The sequence below is a fragment of the Syzygium oleosum genome, unplaced genomic scaffold (genome assembly GCF_021117445.2).
Source record: "Syzygium oleosum isolate NSW1041296 unplaced genomic scaffold, Sole_v2.1 Sole_v2.14, whole genome shotgun sequence".
In the NCBI taxonomy this organism is placed as follows: domain Eukaryota; kingdom Viridiplantae; phylum Streptophyta; class Magnoliopsida; order Myrtales; family Myrtaceae; genus Syzygium; species Syzygium oleosum.
The window spans coordinates 9,197,733-9,221,513 of NW_026607498.1; the positions used below are offsets into that span (position 1 = coordinate 9,197,733).

At 41.5% G+C, this 23,781-nt stretch overlaps 4 protein-coding genes across 6 annotated transcripts; 3 read left to right on the plus strand and 1 right to left on the minus strand.

Moving 5' to 3' along the window:
* Positions 1 to 1,267: 1,267 nt before the first annotated feature.
* LOC115692288 (phosphoglycerate mutase-like protein AT74H) lies at positions 1,268 to 3,948 on the plus strand. 2 transcript variants are annotated; one of them, XM_056317675.1, is made up of 6 exons: positions 1,268 to 1,852; positions 2,399 to 2,659; positions 2,764 to 2,883; positions 2,981 to 3,197; positions 3,310 to 3,390; positions 3,481 to 3,948. In XM_056317675.1, exons 1-6 carry the CDS (start codon positions 1,615 to 1,617, stop codon positions 3,572 to 3,574), a joined length of 1,011 nt encoding a protein of 336 aa, XP_056173650.1. In that variant the 5' UTR covers positions 1,268 to 1,614; the 3' UTR covers positions 3,575 to 3,948. The 2 variants fall into 2 exon arrangements, with proteins under 2 accessions (XP_056173650.1, XP_030474950.2); XM_030619090.2 differs by having other exon boundaries at positions 1,272 to 1,852; positions 2,984 to 3,197.
* Positions 3,949 to 4,097: 149 nt separating this feature from the next.
* Positions 4,098 to 7,753, minus strand: LOC115692286 (BTB/POZ domain-containing protein At1g63850-like). Of its 2 annotated transcripts, none has more exons than XM_030619089.2 (3): positions 6,513 to 7,753; positions 5,329 to 6,250; positions 4,098 to 4,555 (listed from the first exon to the last, which is right to left on the minus strand). In XM_030619089.2, exons 1-3 carry the CDS (start codon positions 7,527 to 7,529, stop codon positions 4,542 to 4,544), a joined length of 1,953 nt encoding a protein of 650 aa, XP_030474949.2. In that variant the 5' UTR covers positions 7,530 to 7,753; the 3' UTR covers positions 4,098 to 4,541. The 2 variants fall into 2 exon arrangements, with proteins under 2 accessions (XP_030474949.2, XP_030474948.2); XM_030619088.2 differs by having other exon boundaries at positions 5,274 to 6,250.
* An 11,884-nt stretch (positions 7,754 to 19,637) lies between these two features.
* LOC115692311 (brassinosteroid-responsive RING protein 1-like) lies at positions 19,638 to 20,290 on the plus strand. Its single transcript, XM_030619115.2, has one exon. It carries the CDS (start codon positions 19,673 to 19,675, stop codon positions 20,183 to 20,185), a length of 513 nt encoding a protein of 170 aa, XP_030474975.1. The 5' UTR covers positions 19,638 to 19,672; the 3' UTR covers positions 20,186 to 20,290.
* A 1,953-nt stretch (positions 20,291 to 22,243) lies between these two features.
* On the plus strand, positions 22,244 to 23,284 carry LOC115664490 (brassinosteroid-responsive RING protein 1-like). The gene has a single exon (XM_030586419.2). The coding sequence runs from the start codon at positions 22,487 to 22,489 to the stop codon at positions 23,078 to 23,080; it is 594 nt and encodes a 197-aa protein (XP_030442279.2). The 5' UTR covers positions 22,244 to 22,486; the 3' UTR covers positions 23,081 to 23,284.
* The last annotated feature ends 497 nt before the right edge of the window (positions 23,285 to 23,781 follow it).

A 23,781-nucleotide genomic window follows, 5' to 3' on the forward strand; every position in this document is an offset into this window, starting at 1 on the left:
GCGCAAATCTAGCCTACCTTGATACGGAAGCTACGGAGGAAAATTATTCTTAATCTGGACTACAGCATGTTGGATTAGCTGTATGCATTCCGTGACAAATCGTACCCTCTTCTTAAAGATCCATGCAGTTTCAGCAAGATCCCGGTTTGGAGGACGTGAATTTCGGTTCGGTTCGGTTCGGTCCGGTTGACGGAGCCGGGTCCCTCTATTCGGAGGCCCGTAGAACCGGCCCGAGAGAGGCCCAAAAGGCCCTTGTTACATTCCAAGAAAGTTGCTTGTTTCGAACCTACAATGGACCCCCCAAGAAAGAAAAATCAAATGGGTCGTCACCCATTTTCGAAATACAGGATTTATTTTTCTCGACACATTTTTTTTGGAAACCCAAAACGAAGAAAATGAAGGATTGGATAGCAAGAACTGCACGAGTTGAAAGCACACATGGCCCTTTCCTAAAACAAAGTGTAGGATAGACTTGTCGCGATACGGTCGTGGTAGGTTAAACTAAGTGAGACTTGGTGTTATATCGAGGTCCACTTGATTACAGTTTTGAACTTTTTATAGGCGCGACGGATGTAATAGGTTTACTCCTGCACACTGAATCGCCCCGAAATAAAGTGGGCTTGACTCGACATTTCGTTAAGGGATAAGTGCATTAGAAGTTCTGAAATTTGTTACGTAAATGCAATTAAATCTTAAAACTTTCAAAAAGTGCAATTAAGTCCTAAAACTTGTAACGAAAGTGCAATTGAAACTTAAAACTTTCAAAAGGTGCGATCAAATCCTAAAATTTGTCAAATTGGTCCACTCATGTCCTTTCACTAATTGCACTTCTTGAAAATTTTAGGACTCAATTGAACTTTCGTGACAAGTTTTAAAACTCGATTGCACTTTCGTGACAAATTTTAGGATTTGATTGCACTTTTTAAAAGTTTTGGGATTCAATTGCACTTTTGTGATAAGTTTTAGGACTTCCAATACATTTATCCCTTTCTCAAAAAAGACATTGCATAAGCCATAAGTTTTTTTAAAAAGACATTCTCAAAAAGACATTGCATAAGCCATAAGTTGCCATGACAAGATTGCAAAAATTGTATGAGGTGGACCGAAGGCAGGAAGAAAACCGTCGAAAATTGGAGGGAAAATTTGACACCATTCATATAGTATGAGATAATATCGGCCGCGAAGGTCTCAATGCCTGCTTGTCCTCACCCGCAGTTGGCGACGGAAATTGACCTTTGCCCTATGAGAATTGGAGGCTGTGAAGGCAATGAACTCTCTCTCTCTCTCTGTGAGAAGGTCGTGACGAAGTTCAGTCACGTCCATGAAAACTGATGGATTTGAGACAGATTACTAGGACTAGAAGGTGCAACAACATCGTCCCCATTTGCAAACACCCACGAGCTCTAACCACCCTGCACTCTTTGTCCTTGTTCCTACAAGAATTTGTGTCAACACTCTGCAGCCATAAACACTTAGAAACACAGATGCACAACCAATGACTAGGGACTACTGACTTCCCAGTGCAATTGCCGAATAGCTTGTTTTCATCATCATCATCTTCTTCTCATTGTCGAGTGTGTCCAGCTCTGCATTCTTTACTCACCCAAGAGCGACATGACCACACTCCACCCGAAGCTATCTTCGGCCTCTTCTTGCCCTCTTTCCCGCAGAGTCATCTGCTGCTTCAACGCCGTCCATTGTAGTGCTCAGAGGATCGATATCTCTAGCAACAGCAATGGCAGTGCCAACGGGAAGGCCACTTTCCCTGAGAAGGACCCTCTGATCCGCCAGGTCGCCTCGGCGGCCCCCCGGCCTCGCCGCATCATTCTGGTCCGGCACGGCCAGAGCGAAGGTAAATTACATTGGATTTGGCTAAAAAGTTCAGCAATTTATCTGTTTAACATGTTGTCCTTACGTTTGCAAAGCCTGCACTAATGATTAGTGTATAGAGGTGTGGACTGCATCTGCATTAGAAAGAACTGAGAAAGATAAGAATGGCAGGACAGACACTTCTCACATGTTATAAAGAGTAAGATGTGTCTATTAATTTTGACCAGAACAAAGGGTGTGATTGTCCCCTTTTTCTATGTTTCGAGGAATGTCGCATTGTACCCATGAACTATGAGGGTATTGTGCCTGACGTGGTAAAATCATGGAGACTGCACTCACAATTTTAGGATGTTCGAGCGAGACAGTATGAGAGTTGGATTTAATGAAGAGTCTGACTCTGAAGTACAAAATGTTAAGTGCATGACCCCATTTAGACAAGAGGGTGAGATTCTATTGCTCCCAATTGCAGCAGGAGGACAATTAGGAAGACAAAAAGCAAAACGCTGCTGCTAAATTGTCATTTTGCATCTCGAGTTTGTAATGATCAAGTTATGTACAACACTGGCAGGTAATGTAGATGAGAGTGTGTACACAAGGGTTGCCGATCCTAAGATCAGCCTCACTGACAAAGGGAAGGCCGAAGCGGAGGCAGTTGGTTGGAAGATAAGAGGGATGATTGAGAAAGATGGAGCAGATGATTGGAAGGTCTACTTCTATGTGTCACCTTACAAAAGAACCCTAGAGACTCTGAGGAATTTAGGCAGGGCTTTTGAGAGGTCAAGGATTGCTGGCATGAGAGAAGAGACTCGTCTAAGAGAACAAGATTTTGGTAAACAAATCTTGAGTTCCTCTTGTGTGTTGCAAAACACAGCTGTTCAAAACCAGCTTCAATTCAATTAAGTTTCTTGAATTGTTTTCTTTTTCATTTGAAAGGGAATTTCCAGGATAGAGAGAAGATGAGAGTTGAGAAACAAATGAGAATAATGTACGGTCGTTTCTTCTACAGATTTCCTGATGGAGAATCTGCAGCAGATGTTTATGATAGAATTACTGGTATTTCTTCTCTTTCTGCCCCCCATCAAATTTACTCGGTTTAAAATTTCCTGGAAACAGCGAAAAATGATATTGAGGTAACTTTTACTGGTGAAAGCAGGATTCAGAGAAACTCTAAGGGCCGATATTGACATAGGACGGTTCCAACCGCCGGGGGAGTGGAGCCAGAACATGAACCTGGTGATCGTGTCGCATGGACTCACGCTGCGGGTCTTCCTGATGAGGTGGTACAAGTGGACCACGGATCAATTCGAACGCCTCAATAATCTGGGCAATGGTGAAATGATTGTGATGGAAAGAGGGTATGGTGGAAGGTAATCTTTTCAACAGTCCTGAAACAGAGCATTTCTTGCTTTTTGTGCTTTATTGGAGTCGCTCAATATATATAAGCTATCAAAACTAAAACGACCCCCGAACCCGGTGCAGATATAGCTTGCTAGTGCATCACACTGAGGAAGAGCTGAGGAAGTTTGGATTGACAGAGGACATGTTGGCTGATCAAGAATGGTAATGAGAAAACAGACATTAAAATCATAAATTCTTTTAAGTTCTTATCCATCCAGTACTGATCTAAGAATTTCTTTGTTTCTGATTCAGGCAAAAATACGCGAAGCCGGGTGAGCTGAACTACGACTGCCCTATGCTGAATTCGTTCTTCACTCACTTTGGAAACGAGAGGGTTGATAGCTAGAGCAAAACACACGAGCAAAGTCAGCCGGAGAAAAGGTGGAAGGTAGAGCAACTCGTGGAGTGGACCACAATCGAAGCGCAGGCTGATTGTAATCATGGGATTAATATGAGGGCAGACACAGATCTCTCGATTGTGGTGTGCCGAAATTGCTACGCCACAAGAAAAATTAACTATGTAACAACACATTAGTAGTCATGCCAGTATCAATAGGAATATCAGGATCAGATGGAGGGAAATCCTGTTCATGCTATTGATTATTAAGCTACACGAGAATAAGTGCATTCCTACAGTTGTCCGATGCACGGACAGTGAATTTGCGTAATGTCAAGAGCATGTCCCTCTAAATTATAGGTTCGTGATGGAAGTAACATGCATACCATCGCAGGAGAAATTTTTTCTTGCTGAAAACAGAGCATACCAAGTAGTTTCCGCCAGAAGAACAAGACAAAAAACTCGATCGACAAAACATACATTTGAGTTTGCCAGCTAAAAGCTCGGACCATACTTAATTTAGAACAAGAACTGCAACGGAATATGATAATGCATTCTTCCCACAACGGCAAGACAGAAGTTAATGGTATAATTTTCCAGAGAAACTCAAATATCCAGACAAACAAATAACTCCATATTGTGCAACAAATATTACATATATCACCTGGAATTAGATTCCGCTATCTACACCCTGAAACCATGTCTGAGAACAAATATCCTGAACATTGCTTGGCAACCAACTTACACTCTCTGGTTAACATATCCCAAGCCGGGAGAGAGCAATGTTCCCTAACCTCATCTAAGAGCGTACCAAACCGATCATCCTGACTTCGAGAACCCTGCACCTCCATTTACAGCCTCAACAGGTCACGCAATTGAAGTTAAGATATCTAGTGTGTGATCCACTCCTTGGAACTCTAGCAGAGTTCACAATAACTAAAGAAACGCATAGGCTCGGCGCACTGATCTCAGACTATTAGTACCTTGTCCCTGAATGTACAAAAAATTTGAAAATTCAACCCTAGTTATATGCCAAGCTAGTTTGTTACGGCATCAGATTGACAAAAACAGTAGAATCTAAAGGAAGAAATGGCAAACAGACCTAAATCGAACCAAGTCACTGATGAAATTTTTACACTTTAAAACCAAGTCACCGAAGGCACATGCCAAGAAGGTAACTTTCCATATTTTATGGCACTTTATCATGATCATTAGTCTACAAAAGCTGTCAAATGAGCATATGACATTGGGAGAAAGTGCCGACTATCGGCCAGGATCAACTAATATGGCCTTGTAAGTTCATCATTCAGCAACCTAGAAGTTAATCGTCCACCAATTCAACAAAAGTTCACCAACACCATAATATGGATCTTCTTGTTATTAGTCTGTCACCCAACTACTTGCGATTGAGTTCAATCTTTTCCAGTTTCCAACTGAACCACGCGAAACAACCATCCCCCACATGTTATAAAAGCCCACTGGAATAAGTTTAACAAGACCATCCTCCTAAAGGAAGAGAAGTGACACCGTTGTCATTGGAGAAATGGGATGGAACACAATTTTATCACACAAAAAAATATACCATTAAAGCAGCTGGATTGAAGATGCTAATAATCTTGTTAGACTCTCATGAGATAAAAAGAGTAAATTTAGAAACAGAGCACTCAATTTGGAAGCATGATAATCAAACGAAAGAGCTGAGATATACCTATTGAGAAGGAGTCTTCATTCAAGATAAACAATTTATGAATTCTCAGCAGTACCTGCAGTAATTTGTAGCAACCGCGGTTGCTGCTGGTCGCCATTTCTCCTCCAGAAAGCCCTTCGCCACCAAACTTCAAAACCTCTTTGGATGTTCGGACAATCTTCACCTGAAGCCAAGAATCTGTCGAACCAAGCAATCATTATTTCCTGTTGCCAGGCTAGAGGCAGTGTGAGAATCGTATTGCTAAGGCCATCTTCAATTAAGTGCCTATCAAGACCCTTGGACGCCCTCCTCATCCACCCAAAATCATCGTAGAACGGAACCAACCATGTCTGCAATAACATGCACCTTGCATCTTTAGAAGCCAAAAGCTGCCCTTTCCCAATCGCCACAAACAACCGCGCTGTAACTCTGCTAACTTCGAATCTGTGAACCACCGGAACTTTGGGGTGCGCATCGGACATATCAGATTGAGAAGCCCAAGATATGAGGAAGTCTTCGGCAATCTGTCTATCTATGAAGATATCCAAGAGCCAGTGCAAATTATTGGCCTGCCGTGCAATCTGAGCTACATCTTTCAACTCTGATTCTGCAGCTAGCAGAAAATGCTTGCGAAGCAATTGCAAGCACCCATCACAGGCAGTGTATAAAGACTCTTTCCGGATATCGCTCTGAGAGGAGTTCTCTCGAAGCATCTTAGCCACTAACCCTTTCATATCCCGCTTCGCCTTTTCATCCTTTCCTTCAAGGACCACATGTAAAAGCTTAAGCAACACTTCCTCATTGTCGTTTCCCGCAACTACTCCATTACTAACTTCCATAGAGACCCTCTTCAGAACTTCGCCAGTTGCGGGCCCATCAAACCGAAGATTTGATAGTAGAGAAGCCACCTTCTCTTCTTCATCCTCGGCCCATGGAGCAGCTTCTAAGTACTCCAAACAAGATAACACCCCAGCATCAAAACCAATTGCCGCTGAAACCTAGAAAAATTAAGCAAACCATCGCATTCAAAGCTCCCAATAACCTTACTAACAACCTGAGTCGCTTATAATACAGGCAATGTGATAAAACCAACAACCATTTGAATTTACATTATTTTACTTTCAACTGCTTCAAAATGCTATGACATAATTACATTTCTCAAGACCACATAACTCTAGCTCCTTCCCTCTCTATACTAAATTTTTTTAAGAACCAAATCAACAAAATCAATATGATAAAAGCAAATTTATCACGCCTTACCTTCAAAATACCAAGAACTCTGCTCACATCCTCCTTCATGAGCCTCCTCCTCAGATCCTCACAATACATTAACCTCAACGTCTCCACATACACCTCCACATCATCGCAGTCCGCAATCTCCACGACGGGCGCCGCCGCGGTCCGTTGCTGCTGCTTCATCCACTGATCCGACAGCTTCGCAGCGAAAAACTGGCTATGCGCCACAAGTATCTCCCTATGCACATTCATAGAAACACTAATAGCCCCATCCTTGGAGCTCAACGTGAGCTTAATGTCGCTCGAAGCAGAGTCGTTGAAGAGACTCCCCGGACTCCTCGAGGCCAGGACCTCCGATATTCGCTGCAAGGTCAGGGCTTGCCTGTCGAGAATGGGCAAGGGGGGTCTCACGCTCGACGCGTGAACCGGGACATGCATTTGCGTCCTCGGGTGGATCATGTCGGGTTCGCTGGCCATCATCTCGAAGAGGGTCGGGCTGGATCGGGCCTTCTCGGGCAGGGCCGCCCCCGCCGCTGCCGCGGGCGGAGGAGGCGACATTGGGTTCAGGAGGCCGGCGGTGAGCACGGAGTTGAACTTCGTGAAGCCCCCCGACGCGAAGGCGTCGTCGCCCGGGGGGTGGCCGTTGGCGGGGGCCGCCGCGAAGTCCATGACCGGCGACAGGCTCCCGGGGGAGAACCTGATCCGGAAGGGCGAGCCGGGATGAGGGAGAGCGGCGTGGGCCGGGTACGGTCGCTGCGGCTGCGGCTGCGGCGGCGGGGTCCTGGAGGCGGGGCAGCACCAGGAGTCGTCGCGGGGGGAGGAGACGACCGGCGGGCCCGGCTTGGGAGGGCGGTCGGCGGCGGCGGCGGCGGCGGCGGCGGCGGAGGAGGAGGAGGAGGAGGAGGAGGGCGTGGCGGAAATGGTGGTCTCGCGGCACTTGCGGCGTTTGGGCTTGGTGGGGGGTGGTGGGTTCTGGAGCTTGAGTTGAGCGGTAGCTGTGGTGGTGGTGGTGGTGGTGGTAGCTGTGGTGGTGGTGGCCATGGGGTAAAAGGTTTGGAATTTGTCCTCGTTGGGTGATTAATAACCTGTCCTTTAGCTCCGGGACATCGGCATCAAAGACAGAGAACGACTAGAGAGAGAGAGAAGGGAAGTTTTGGGGAGGCGATGGAAAGGAGAAGAAGAGCGAGACAGGGAAGCATCAATGTCTGACGGAGTTTCAGAGAAGAGAAGTCTCATTAATGTCGCTGTCTTCTTCCTTCTGCTTCTTCTTCAACTTCTTTCTTCTTCCTCTTCTTTTGGGTTGTAAACAAATGTCCGTGTTTGCAGCGCACGGGGCTCTCTGTCTCCTTGTGCGCGCGTCTCCCTCTCTCCCTCTCCCATTAAATCGATCGTTTCAGCTCGAAACTTAGGATACGGTCCGTGCGCCGCACCTCCTTTCGTACATTCGCCATGAAATCGACGGATCCAGGTCCGTTCGAACAGCTAGGCATCTGTTGCATTTCAATCCAATAGCGAAAGATCATAAGGGCGCCGAGTTTCACGAGAACTCTAGCACGGTGCGGAAGAACATTTGCCATATAATTATGATTTACTAGTGTAAACTTGCTACGAGTCCTAGAGGAGCCGGCGAAATTGAGCTCCAAAGTCGGACGAATAAGAGATGCACATACCAAAGCTCGATCTTTCACAAGTAGCCGGGGTCATTTTTCGCACGAACTTTTCGAATGTCGGTTTTTTTTTTTCAATCAAATAAGATAATTGACGTGTAACGAGAAATACCTTAACTGCCGGTGTTAATTTACGGACTAAGCGAATTGTAATTTATCTCATGTTGATTTTTTTTTCTTTGTTTCCTTGTAAAGCCATGTCCTTGCGAGCAATAGCTTCCTACGGGATGACGTGATGAGATTGATGCAGGTGATCTTAATCTTATCGCTTACTTATGTACTCTCACAGGTAGAGCATATTTATGATCTAATGGCACGGCATTAAATTTCAAAAATAAGCCGTGCATGAGTTTCATGTCGTCTCTAGAGTATCATTAATACGATGCCTCGTCGCGATCTATTTTGTTTAGGAACATAATCGTGATTGTGATATACACACAACCCTGTATCATTTCGAATGGTTTTCTTGAGTTCATAAGACAGGGACATTATTATGTTATACCACCCGCCTGGGTGGCGCTGCTGGAGCGCGCACTCTTCCTCTCGCAAAAGGTTGAGTGTTCGAATCCCGGGCGCCGCAGGGTGACTTAACCGGTGGCACGTGTGTCGTGGCTAGCACGTGTCGCCCCCAGGGTTTACTCCCCGGCTGTCGGCCGTGCGGGGGTTCCCTGGGTTACCAAAAAAAAAAAAGAAGACATTATTATGTTATTAGCTCGTGAGTGAGGATTTTCCAAATACAATTCTAAAGGCTGATAAGGAGTGCCTTACATGACCAGAGAGAAAATGATATAAATAATCCATAAAACTTTAGTTTAACGTGTTATGTCTTTTTCCAAATTTTTAATTTGTCTAATGAGGTCCATGAACTTTAGCTCAATATGCAACGTCATCCCTTAACTTTTAACTTATTCAATATGGTCCATAAACTTTTGATACATGTTATTTAGTCCCCAAATTATGTGAAAATGTTCGATGTTGTTCTTGAACTTGAATCAATGGAAGGATAACGTTGAATATTTTCATATACATTGAACAAATTAAAAGTCGATGGACGATACTGCACTTTGAGTTAAAGTCCATTGACTGCATTGGATAAATTAAAAATTTAGGGATGACATTGCACATTAAATCAAAGTTTAAAAATCATTTGTATAATTATCTTAGTAGAAATTAACTAATCACAAGTGAAAAATTCGTAATTCGGGTTAATGGTTTTGCGAAATTTTATTCTTTCTACTAGTTGGCGAAAAAAAATAGAAGAATCGTAACGAAGATTAAAAAGAATTATGAATTCACAAAAATGCTTATAAAAAATTGCCACTTCTCTCATGTAGATACAAAGAGGAGAGTTCCGAGGTTTTATTGAGACACTGAATTTTCGAATTATAACTCTCATACAAAACATCATAAACTGCAAATTTAAAATTGTTACAATCAACGGATAAAATTTACTCTCTTTTTTTTATCGACAGTGACGATCGAGATTCCTTCTCCAAAAAAACTTTCAGAAAAATTCCAAAAGCAAGAATTAATTTTTTTTAGGGAAAATACCACCAAAAACCCCAAATTATGCCACCTATGATAAATTTACCATGAATTTTTTTTTGTGACACGAGAAACCTAAAATTATGCCATTTGTGACACATTTACCCCATAAAATACTTTTTTCCTAGGGCATTTTCATCTTTTTCCTTTCTTCTTCTCTCTTCCCTCCGCCGACTACGGCGGTGGGAAGGCCGGCGAGGGCCACCTCGCCGGCGTTGGGGTGGGCAAGGGCGCCTCGCCCAATCTAGCGAGGGCGACCCTCACCGAGCGCGTTGGGCCGGGCGGCCCTCGCACGGAAGTCGAAGCGGAAGCGACCCTCGCCGACGCCCGGCAGCCGAGCTGCCCTCGCCCAACCCCAACGCCGGCGAGGGCGGGGGGAAGAGAGAAGAAGAAAAGCAAAAAAAAAAAGGAAAAAAAAAGAAAAAGGAAAAAGATGAAAATGCCCTAAAGAAAATATTATGGAAAAGATAAATGTAGAAAAATATAAAAATAATGTGGAAATAATTTGGGGTTTTTCGTATCACAAAAAAAAGTTCAAGGTAAATTTGTCATAAGTGACATAGTTTGTAGTTTTTGGTGATTTTTTTCCCTTTTTTTTATTTTCCAGGAAAAGAGTGACAAGAAAAGCAGAAAAAGAGAGGAACAGCCAAGCCCCACCACAATGTTTCCATTTAAGATTTCTTCTATTTTATGGGACTGAAGTTAATGTCCTTTCGTGGGTTTTTTTTTTTGTCGGGTGTCCCCAGGTGGTAGTTCGGTTGCTTCACTAGTCAGTATTGTTCCAGTTATTTCATTTCATTTTTCTACTTTTTTTTTCTTCTTTTGTTGTGTTGAATTTTAATGATGATATGTTTCATTTTTTTTGTTTTTCCAAGTCATTTTTGGAATCTACTTGTTGCTCTCCAATTGGGCCTTCTCAGTCTCCGTGTCAGTCTCAAGTGCTGTGATGGATCGCACACTGGACAGGACATGATGAGAAAACAAAATGATCTTACAAACACCCAAGGGAAGAAATAGTAAGTAAAGTTGTAATGATCCAAAAGCCTAAAATGGACCAGACATTATATTGTCAGTGTGTGGGGCTGACGGTCTTGCTAATTCAACCAAGCATTCATGATATAAAAAAGCTGAAATTTTGGATGTTTTTTCCTAATTTAGTGATCTTGTCATTTATCATTACTTTTGCTTGATCAATGCATAGGTGTAGATATGAGATTTATGTTTAGCAAGAATTATGTAAATTATGATCATAATTCATATCCTTTCGCGCCATCTTCATTTCGTTGTTATGCACCGAAGATAAACATGGGTCGTGTCGATGCTATGTAAGCTAGAATGTGAGATTGCTGTCATGAGTGTCCAATGTGACGTGAGAATTGGAAAATTTCGAGACTTGAAATCTTTGAAGTTGAGAGATCTTTGTCAATGATCGGGTTTATTAAGAAAAAATCAAAACTCGCTTTGCCATGTCGTTAATATAAATGTATCTAAATAGGGAGTTTCAAAGGAAGTATCACTTGAGATTTCATTCTTATTGTGACACGTTATTTGTTAAAAGAAAAGAAGAATAATCTCAAGAGGTTGTTCCAATGAAAAGCATCCTCATCTTCCTCATTTAAGGTTTGCATTCCAACCACCACGCTTGTGTATATTTTCGATTCCGACCTGACTCATTAACACCCTTACTAAAGAGACTACTTGATCACCAACTTGCTAATGGTACTCCAAATAATGTCCCGAAAAAGTGAAAGCACTCTCCGAGCCTGATCGGGTACGGGATGCGATCAAGTTCGACTGCGTACTTGTGTGGTGAACTTTGAAATGGATGTGCCGAGTCCCATCACTAATACTCTTGCCAAGGTTGGTTCAATGGTCTCGAGCTACAGATATTGAAAGATTGAAATGTCTCTAACGAACGTAGATGGAGAAACCAAATAGTAATTTGTTAATTATGCTATCTGGGATGACATTGGAGTTCCTAGTGATATATTTTTTCTATTTTTCTAACTAAAGCCAGAAGAATCACAGCACGGATGTTCAATTAAAATAATGATGGAATAGGGACAAAGGTGAGTTTGATTATCTTAACATTACTTTTACAATAATTTTGACACACTTTTGATCATAGCTCTCATGCTTCCTTAGCTTTCACCTTCTTTCATGCTCCTTTGTCCTCAAGGCATCATGCGATCTCTCTCTCTACTTATTACTTGTTTTATTTCTTTGTGCCTTTTCTATACTTGCTCGAAATTTAAAATATATTTTCTTTTACTTTCATTATATTTCTCGGGGAAAAAAAAAATTAGGGTATTTATATCATAATGGGCAAGTTTAAGATTTTAAGTGACACAAAAAAAAATCGAGGTATTTGTGTCACGATATGCATAGTTTGAAGTTTTTTGTGGTATTAACTCTATTTCTTTTGAAAGCTTCTACTGATTTTGCTAGGATTTTTTGTCAGCAAAGAATTTTTAGAATTGAACTCTTCTCATGCTGTCGTGATCCGAAAGAAGTAACACGTGCACTCTACATGTGGAGACAAGCATTTCAATATCGTTGGCTTATGAAGAAATAATTTAATATATGCAAAAACCATTCTAAATAGCAACCACTTCGTGATGGTCGCCAGGAGCTCAACCGAGCCCTCTTACTTATGAACCATTTTTTTTTAATCCTAATCGGGGCTTACGCCCGACTAATTTCGACATATCCCATCCGAATAAACACCGCAAAAGTACCGGATAGGACAATTCTTTAGCTATCCAAGGATCTATACCACGTCGACCACGCGTAGCCTAAGAATTTGAGAGCAAAAGCGACCATACATATATGCTTTGACCGTACCCGAACGATGGGCCATCCTGGTGGGCCTTGGGCTTTGGGCCTTGGTCCTCCTATTCATGCACAAGAAGTCTCGTGGACTCCTTCATGGGCCCACGTACTAGGTAGCATCGGATCCATTGGACCTTCTTGGCCAATCTGCACGGTAGCGACGGGCCTGAGCTCGAAACTAGGGTGCTCCCGCATGTGTTGAAAACGCATTTAGTTTGGTTACATTCTAGAATATGATTGCTTGGATCGATCGAAATAATTAACCATTAAAAATATTTTCATTATCGATAATAATTTATACCTAAACATTTTCGTGGACGATAAAAATGATTTTCTTTCATACAATTTCATGAGCGATATAAGCAGTTACTTTTAGAAAAATATTTTTCAAATCGTTCATTTTTCATGAAAATAAGCAAAGCGTACGAGACGTATCATGGATGGCGGCAGCGGCAACAATAGAAGCAGGGTTGGCAATGCATTTAGATGAATCTAATTCTTCTGACAGGTTGATGTCATGTCTTTGAACACAAAAGAAGGAAGGTACAATTAAATCAAATATAATGTAGATGTGTCCTTTAGGGTAGGGCTGTCAAAAGAATCCGACTAAACACGGCCGGTTCAAATAGACCTGACCTGAAAATATATGTAATTCTATCATGCGCCAAGCATAGTAAAGATTGAACAACATATGTCTTATCTTGCAAATAGCGCAACGATCTCCCATGTTTGCTACACATCTAATTTTGTACATAAACCATACTTGACTTTGCTGGGAGTGGGGACTGACCGTGTTGTTGGGAATCCACCTGAGCCCGAAGACGCTGCCGCCACATCCGATGGAGCTGTTCGCCGGGCAGCAGATCACCGCCTCGGCCTTCGGCTTCGAGGGGAAGACCCATATATCCCTCGCTTCGCCGAAGAATGCATGCACGGCTAAAACTCGCTATCGTGTCTATTTTTCGCCCCTATTTTGCAACCGTAATTTATTTATTTATTTGCGTGTTCAAAAAAGATTTGCGAGTTTAATTTAAAATATAAAAATAAAAAGATTGGATCACAAAAGTTGGATGATGGTCTGATTTGAAGGGGAAAAACTATGTTTTTTGGCAGGCGGTGAACTTGGACGAGTTCATAACGCAAGAACACTCCCCCATTCGAGAAGATCAACGAAGCATTTCAGCTGCTCAAGGAAGGGAAGTCCTTGGGATGCCTCGTGCACCTCTGATTTTGGCCTCCTGTGGTGTCCATCTACTTGAGAGTGACATGTACTAATCTCTCTGATTAAGAGCGGTTCTCGTAATTGAGGCGTGGCAAATTCGTGATAAGAAAGGCGATTATCGCGAAGAGCAAGTGTCGAGAGAAAGAGAGAAGGGGATAGAGAGGTCGTCTAGAAAGCGAATTTGGTTGACATGAACTGTCCTGTTATTCATATCACGTTGAACCATAGCATTTCGTGATTCGTTCATGTTCTGACACTCCACAACTACATGAAAATGACGGTTACTGAGCTTGATGTCTAGATGCGCGTGTAGGTTGCGTTAAAAAGTCTTGCATCCGAGAATTGACGTGGCGTGGAGTATTGGCCATAGCTTATCGGATTAAGTTTTTGAGTGAAGATGAGTTCGGTTGGCTATGTTAGCTTTGCTCATATTCGAGCTCCCTCTTGGCAATTTTCCCCTGAATTAGGAAAAGTACGTAACTGACGCTAGGGGTGAGCGGTTCCAAGTTCTAGGTCGAATATGTACGATTCACCTGGAACTTGGAACATAGAACCTACCCATAGAATAGGTTCCTCATTTTTTGGAACCTATCCTACATATCTTGAAACCTATAACCTTCCCTGTCACATGTTCTAGGGTCGGTCTAGGGTCTAACCAGGTTTCACCTGAATTATTAATTGAACAATTGTAGTGAATCAACACCTTTAATAACCACCACTTGTTGCTACGATTTAACTGATCATAATTTATATTTAGATACACAAAGAATATGAAACATTAACAGGTTATAAAATGAAAGCTCAGATTAGTGGTTCCAGATTATACACTTATCATCTAACGTCATGAAATACTGTAGGATCACGCGAAAATATAGACCATGAAAAAACACAAAAAACTTGTTTAAGATTTTATGTTCCAGGTTCCACCTATCTAGAACCTGAAATTTACCCGTCGAAACAGATTCCCTAATTTTTAGAACCTATAACCTACATATTTGCACTGATCAGGTTCTCATTTTCCCACCTGATCAGGTTCTCAGGTTCTAGATTTTATCTAGAAACCATGTTCACCCTTAGCTCACTCGTTAGGTGTTTTGACATCATGTATGAAAGTAAATTATGTGAAAAAAGATGGAAAGTATGTAAAAAGTCACAAAGGCTAATTACCGAATTAATTAGGCTAATCTTTATAGACCTTAAATGAGTCGGACTAAATTTATGCAGCTTTGGTGGGCCTCTCAAATTGGTTAGGTACAAAGCCACCGGCATCCCACATGCCAAAGTGATCCCACCTCTGTGACTTTGTCTACCATATAAAAATTGCAGTATAGGACTTGATTAGTACTTCATGCATCTATTAAATCACCGATGCGATAGAACAAGTCAATCAAGTTTAAATCGACGGATTATAAGTTACCGAAGAAATAGGGTCTTTTAAAAAAAATTTAACCGGAAAAGGGCATAAAATATTTGTTACACACGTGTAAGTAACAAGTTGCTAGGACAGATAGGTAAGACACTTTAGATGCTGGCAACATGCTAAATCAAACTCAAAGGGCGTAGGAACTTCTTTTTAGACTGCAGAACCCTACATTAGGCTTTTGTTGTCGATGGTAATTAGTAAGGTTGGCACTTCTAAGTATCTCAAATGACATTTTCCTCCCCTTAAAATATGCAATTTTATTATACTTTTCGCGATGGGTAAGCCCGCCTGAATTAGATTAATCTCACGGATCAAGTAAAATACGGGCAAAACTGTATATCGGGGTTTCGCGAAGCGGCTGATGCATCTGAATTCGCATCACGAACATGGTTCGTCTTTCCCTTTGTTAGCTTTGAGAACGCCCTTTTGTTGGACCTCTCCAAGAACTGCATTTTGATGAATGTATCGATGTCCCAACGCAAACTATATTGTTCATATTGGAAATTGTCTAGATTCCTTCTAGTCACATCAGAAGAAAATAATTGGTTGACAGAGTTTCGAAGGAGAGTTATTATAACTTTTTTTTTTCGTATGAACAACCAGAAGAAGCCATCATTCTCAATCAAAATGCATCTTTCTTGGGGGGTGATATCGATTTGAAAATCGATGGGGAGATGCATGAGATGATGCTCGGGTCTCATGGCCATGACACAAGATAGGTTCCAAACGAGGAGCCAAACAATAAGTCCCTAACGCAAGATCAATCAGAAGAAGATCACGGTGTCTGCTCGCTTGTTGCGACTCGTTTGGGGCAAATAATTTATGAATTTTCCCAACAGTTGCGATGAAAATACGAATGACACATGTGTCCTTCTGTTCATCAAAACGTGGAGATGAAGCAAAAGCTACCAAAGCAATGAGCTGTTTGGGCTTCTCTGGGAATCGCATTCTTCTTGTTAAATGCTTCATTAGGGGACAAGAGTACACGCACTAATGCTGTCGTTAACAACGTTTTCTGGATGAAGATCTAGCAATGTTTGCTGTTGTCAGTAGCATGGCTGCGTGAGTCAGAGACAAGCTCTGACAAGATGGGCTGTGTTAGAACGAACATGAGGTCGTAAATGGAGGGACAAGGTCGGGCTCTTCTTCTTCTTTTGTTGTAGGAAGAACCATTGATGATCGTACGTGGAAAGGGAGACATTAGTTTAATTTGATTCTGATAAAGTATAGGCCAAGTGGAACGTGCTTTGCTTAGAAAAGTAATTGGAAACAAAACAGCAGCAGAGAACTTGGCAGATGCGTGCTACGTTCCGAGAGCCGGTTCTCGCGTGCCAAACTCGATCTGTCCATCTCGAACCGAAGTGTTCGGAAAAAGCCGGGAGGGGCCGCCGATGGGATGCAGCGATTATATCCATGATCGTAACATCTATCTACTTGTAAGAATCGTACCGGAACCCCACTCGGCGAGATTATATGGAGGAGGGTAGAGACATGTTTTTCTTTGATCGGGAAGGGACGGAGAAAAACGCATGCCCCGATTGAGATTGTTCTGCCGTACTTATAAACGGGCTTTCCAATCGCCATCTTTTCGAAAACTCGATTGGAAAGGATCGGATCGATGACGCGATTGAAACTAACCCCGACTTGACAAACGTGATATTAAAGTCGCGAGGGCACCCATTAATCGATCGATTTGCTTTAACACAAACGTGACCTCCTAGTCAACAATTGGGTCCACCAAAATAATCTATGATTTTCTGCCCCATTTCAATGTAAGCTAATGTAGCGGAAGCAGCTCGGAAACTGTTTGACAATCAACACCAGATGCAGTGCACGAACGCCATTATTTTTCCTTAGGAAATTTTTTTTTAAAAATGGAACACTTTGACCTAATAATAATAGTTATTAATCTGTAATTAGTGCTTTGATTAATGGGGAAACAGGTTGATTATGCACATCACGGGTGCCCACTTATATTAAGTGGAAAAGCGGCTTTGCTTACATGCGCCTGCAAAAGAAGATAAAAGAAATAATCATATTTTTTTTTTGATAAGTTAGGACAAAAATAATAATCTAAGCAAATTAAATCAATCCACCAAACGTTGTTTTTAGAGCTTAAATAATGGAAAAAAGAAATTCAATTTCCACCCCCTTTCTTTTTTTTTTTTCTCTCTCTTTTCTTTATCTACTTGCATCTGTGAATGTGTATATAAATTATTGTAGTTATTGTATCGAACTATGTAGATTCTATAATTCCATATGTTTCTCGTAAAAAAAATGGTTAATACCACGAAAAATTCCAAACCGGTATACTTGTGATAAATTTACCTTAAACTAATTTCTTGACCGCCAAAAACCTTGAACTAGTACATTTATGACAAATTTACCCAAAATTAATTTTTTGACCACTAAAAATCCATAAACTGGTACGTTTGTGATAAATTTACCCTCCGTTAGTTTCCGTTAAATTAAATTAATATTACGAAAAATCACAAACTGATACACTTGTGACAAATGGAGGGTAAAACCCCAAACTGGTACATCAATTATCTGTCACGTGTTGTCTAACTCAGTAATCTGACAGAAAAATTTAATGGAAATTAATGGATGGTAAATTTGTCATAAGTGTATCAGTTTGAGGCTTTTCGGGGTATTAACCCTAAAAGAAAAGAATTCCCTGAGGTTATTTCTTATTTTACACTACGGGGGAAAATATCTTTTTTTTCCCGTTTGTTTGTCATAAAAATTATAACATTTTGCATCATGGAAGCATAGGTTAAAAGCAAAATTGTACAACAAGAAGACGACATAATCCATCTGTAAAAGCGCAAAAAATAGAAAAGAAAGAGCCCAGGGAATGAGACACGAGTGAACAGTAATGTGAACACGACACGACACCCCTTTCTTTCAATTTAATTTTTTTCTTTTTTTGGGCCTCCTATTTTTTATGAGCCAAAAACTCAAGGACAAAGGGAAAAAAATAAATTATGAGTGAGATTAAAGTCACGAGAAGATGCGTACATAAAGGTCCAAGGCATACCGAAGAAGAGGTCTAGACGGTCTCACATTCCGCGGAATCGGACTAAACTCATATGCTCGGGGAATACAGATGATGCGTATGGAGGCCTAAGGTAATTCCCGAAAGGGTAGCCTAAAGGCCCTAAGCGGCCTCGACCCTCGCAGAAGTAGGTTTATACACCATATCGCCTGCACACACCTGGGCGATGTGAAACTATGTCCCTGCCCAAGGAGACGGAGTTATTATATGTACATAAAATATGCGGGCGGTCTCATTTCCGCAACGTCAAGCTTATATAGAATGATCATTATGTACGCTCAAACGACTTATATAGAGAGGTTCGCCTCTTTTTTAAATAAAATTTGGGCATCAATCTAGCTAATTAAGCAATAGATCTTATGTCAAAATCCACAATAAGTCGGGACTAATGCATGCATTAGAATATTTAAACACACAAATGGTCCATTATTGGCCCTTTTGAAAAATAAGTTGAGAATAAACAAGATTGTCTTAATGGTCCACGACAAAAAAAATGAGAAATTTTTAAAAAGAAAATGAAAAAAGGCGAACGATATTAGATGCTAATCTAGAGAATCAAAGTTTGGTTTTTAATAAATGAAAATGATTATTAATAAGAAGAATTAGGACAAACAAAGTCACGAAAGGGAAACAAGTGAAGCGGAATAGAAGGATCTTTTCTTTTAATTTTTTTTCTTTCATATATTTTATTTAGTAACATTAAATAAGGATAGAGAATCATTATCATATAGGTGGATGTAATTCCGGATGCAAATAATCCCAAAAGAATGTATAAGTGCAGTGATTTGAAAAATGTGAAAATTAATAACGGGCTTTAATAAAAAAAACCACATGAAAATTTTCACTCCATACTTACATTGGGCTAAGAAATAGTTTAGATGGGAGTATTTTATTAAGGATTAATACCATGAAAAACTTCAAATTAATATATATGTGACAAATTTACCTAAAACTAATTATTTGATCACCAACCCCAAATTGGTACACCTGAGACAAATTTACCTTTCTTTAATTTTTGTTAAATTTTATCGTCAAATTGCTGAATTGGATGAAACGTGACACTTGATGGGTGTACCAATTTTGGGTTTTACTCTCCGTTTATCACAAGTGTACCAGTTTGTAGTTTTTTCGTGGAATTGATCCAATTTAATTGAAATTAACGGATAGTAAATTTTTCAATTTGGGGTTTTTTGCGTTCAAAAAATTATTTTAGAGTAAATTTGCCACGGAGGTACCAGTTTGAGATTTTCGATAGTCAAAAAATTAGTTTATGGTAAATTTATCACAAGTGTATCAGTTTAAAGTTTTTTCATAATATTAGCCCTTTTATTAAATATTCAAAAGAAAATGAAATTATTCACACCTTTCTTTCACTCCATGCTATTATATATTAAGCTGCACATATATTTCCCACTCCAGACACACCCACCCCAAAACATGGGCTTCCCAGTATGTTACACCGACCTCCTCCTTCCAAACCTCTTCCTCCGCACTTTCTCTCTCCTCGCCCTCCTCCGGGCCGCCATCCACTTCCTCCTCCGCCTTCCCGACCTCCCCGACCCCGACCCGACCCCCCTCCGGGAGCCCGAGCCCCGCTGCTCCCCGGTCTCGCCGTCCCTGACGATGATGCGCGACCTCCTCCCGGTGGTCAGGTTCTTGGACCTCGCCGACAGCGGCCAGGACCCGCCCGAGAGCACCTGCGCCGTCTGCCTGCACGACTTCGAGGCGGAGGACGAGATCCGGCGGCCGCTGAACTGCCGGCACGTGTTCCACCGGGGCTGCCTGGACCGCTGGATAGGGTTCGTCCGGAGGACGTGCCCGCTGTGCCGGGCTCTGGTGGTGCCCGACGATGTGGAGGGGGCGATCAACGAGAGGCTCTGGGCTGCTTCTGGGGTCCCTGAATTTTACGAGGAGTATCAGTATCATGGAGACACCGGCTATAGCTTGTAGTAATCTAATTAACCAGAAAGCTGTTTTTTCTCAAAGAAGTTTCCTTTTTGATGTCTTGATCTTTGGGAAGATGACAAAAACTTCAGTTGTTGGATGATTTTCCTACGTTTTCGTGCTTCGGATTAGTCAGGTTTTCCATTTCCAATTCCTTTTGAGGCCAACTGAGGAACACGGCTCGCATAATCCGGTAATTATCAAGGTTGTTCGGATACTCAAAGGACGAGCAATGCCATTAGCCACATGCCTCTATTCGGTATTGTTGCGATCCTATCTGAGTTTAATTAAAAAAACGACGGCAGGAGGCGGTATCGGCTAGCTGTTAGAATGGCTGTAAACTTGTTATCGGATTGAGAGAAACGGGTGATCTTGAATAGGTCGAATTTCGAAGTCGCTTCGTAACCTAATTTAACCTATTGCCATTGAGTTTAAAGATTTGTGTTTGACCAATTGTTATGTGAGTAAAGAGTATAATTACATCGCTCTCATGTATCCGCAAGATTTATTCGAGGTACATTTTCTCCTTTTTGGTTTTTTGGTCGAAACATTTTCTCCTTTAACCTTTTTATTTTCATTTTTATTGAAAGAACTTACACATCTGGAGATGCATGTAGTATAAATTTGTCCTGAAGTTGCACGAAAGTTTATTTCCGGGACAAAGGTACTAGTTTGGAGCATTGGAGACACTGATAAAATTTAGGGTATTGATATCTCACGAGAAAATGTTTGAAATTTTTCGGGGGATTATCCTTTTATTTCTAGAACAACATTTCTTTTTGCCTCTTTAATCCTTTTGGCACTTTCTCGCTGGCTTATCTCACACACTGGACAAGAGCTTTTCGTCTCTTCTCCTTGTCATTTTGGTTTCCCGACGAGTGACCTCGTCATCGCCGTCTCGAATTTCCTCTGTTGTTTTCGGAGAATGCTGGAGAAACATCCTTAGCCTTTTGGCATCATATGATTGTTGGATTCACAGATATAACTGCACACATCTCCCAGAGATCTTGGACACTATGATCTCTAGATAAAATTGCTCTTACATGCGTCTATGAAGACGATCGACTCGGTGTGCGCCGTTCTCTGAACGAATGCATTGGAGTTGGTGTAAGCTCTTTTGGACAACATACAATCATCTTGAGGATATAACTGGCTGCATTCTATTGTTCTGAACCCTGTCTTTCGGATACGAATAAAGAAAACCCTACCTCGGCGGCACCCCAAGAAGGAAGAAAACGAGAGACAAAAGCTCGTGCGGAATGAGCATACGACGTATCATTAGTACAATGTGGTGTACGAGATGTTGTTCCTGAGAATGTATCTGTCCAAGATCAAGCACACTGTTCTGCCGCCAATGCTTGTAACTTAGTCATTAGGAGTTCAACTAAGACAGACTCAAAGGCTTATCTGAAATAGTTCCTTTTGGTGATGTTTGTATTGTCGGCATCGTGGAACTATGTTATTTGTTTATGCTCATCGTCAACCTACGCGTGATGAGATTACGAGGTATGCTGGGATATGAACATGTACATAGATCGGTTTTGTTTTGGGGCTTAATCATAGCCAATATGATTTTCGGGCTTAATAACAGCTAATGCGACTTTCACGGCAGAATAACCATAGCTAATATGGGTTTTCCAGGCCTCGTCACATGACGAATTATGATCGTAGGGTTCTTGACATGAGCAATTTAGTTTTGATATGTGCATGGATTTTTGACGGTGTATATATTGATGTTAATATTGCACTTCATTGATTTTCATCCACATCTTCCATAAAAATTGCATATCCATTACTTGATCCCCTAAAAGTGGCATTAGTCACCGTTTTCAGCTGTCATTCTGCACACCCCCATTTCATTGTCGCATTGCCGGTACGATACGGAGATCGTCGAGGAAGGATGATTTTTGCCAATTCGTTTTCTTGAATTTTTGTTTTAATAACGACGTTAGCAACTTGGGAATAACACAAGCCTTTCCGGTCTTCATTTTCTAGGGTTTCGTCTATTATTTATTGAAGGGTGACCGTGTCATTCCCTCAAAACTTGATAGAAGTTAAGGCGCGACATAAAATAATTTTCCATTTCTAGAATCTATGGTATGTTCCATTCAAACGTTTTATTTATGGACAGAATGCTCTCTCTCTCTCTCTCTCTCTCTCTCTCCCCCCCCCCCTCTCTTCTAATAAGAACAAATGTTCTTTCTCTTCGAACAGCTAATAAGCCAATGGCAACACCATTAACACACTCTGCTAAACACCAAAACAAGACATGAACCTATCCGGAAAACCTCCCACCTAAGACAACCGATGCAACGGTCATTCCAACTTCATGTTGCCAAGACTCCCTCCCCAGTCCCCACCGGTGCATTATATATCCAACTTACCATCTCTATCTCTCTCTCTCTGAGGAAATTCATGGGTTTCCCAGTGAATTATACAGACTTTCTCTTGCCAAGACTCCTCGTCCATTCCATTAAAGCCTTCATCTCCTTTCTGTTGCATTTTTCGGGCCTATTGGGCCTTCTCGGCCCCGGCATTGCGAGCTTCCCTGGCCCGCCCGCTTCCGTACCCGAATCGGGCTCTGTCGCCACTCCATTTATACGGGAGCTCCTCCTGCCCACGGCCAGATTCTCGGACCTCGCTGGCTCGCCCGAGAGCTGCGCCGTGTGCCTGGAGGAGTTCGAGGGGGACGACGAGATCCGGCAGCTAGAGAATTGCCGTCATGTATACCATTGGGGCTGCCTCAACCATTGGATGGCGTACGACCAGTGCACATGTCCGCTTGGCCGCAAGCCGTTGGTGCCGGATTACGTTGACGACACCATGAACGAGGTGCTATGGGCAGCCACCCAAATTTCACAGTTTTATGCTTTCGATCCGGAATTTCGAGAAACTCTATGATTCAGCCAATCGACATCATCCCCAATTGATGATTTTTCCTCATTCTCTTGGTAATGCTGATCGGAAAATGGAAATTTCTGAACATTGGCGACAATGAGTTCTTTCTTTCATCAGTCTTGGTCCTTTGTTTCTCTTGTGGTTGCTTGTTTAGATTGCAGATGAGTTCATTGATGATAACGTATGCTCGTTCAAATGTTGCAATGAGATGAGAGTTTGGGCCTGCGATAGTTGAACTACTAATGACTAAGTTACAAGCTTTGGTGGCTGAACAGTGTGCGTAATCTGTAAACAGTATGTGTTTTTAGACTCATTACATATGAGCATTTTACTGGAGTGTAATTAAAAAAAACATTGATAATTAACTTAAATGAGAGTTGTTAACCCATAATAAATTGATAACTTAATCAGAGAGAATTCAATAGATCACTTTAAGTAAAGATAGTTATTTTATATAGGGTTAATACCACAAAAAACCCTAAACTGGTACACTTGTGACATATTTACCCCAAATTATTTTTTGACCATAAAATCTAAATCTGGTACACATGTGACAATTTTACTGAACTATTTTTTGACCACCTTGGCAAGTTGCTGTGACAATTTTACATCGATCTTACACAAACCCCAAATCAGTATATATGTGACAATTTTACCCTGAATTAAATTTTTAATATTATTTTTTTAATTTTTTCGATTTTTTA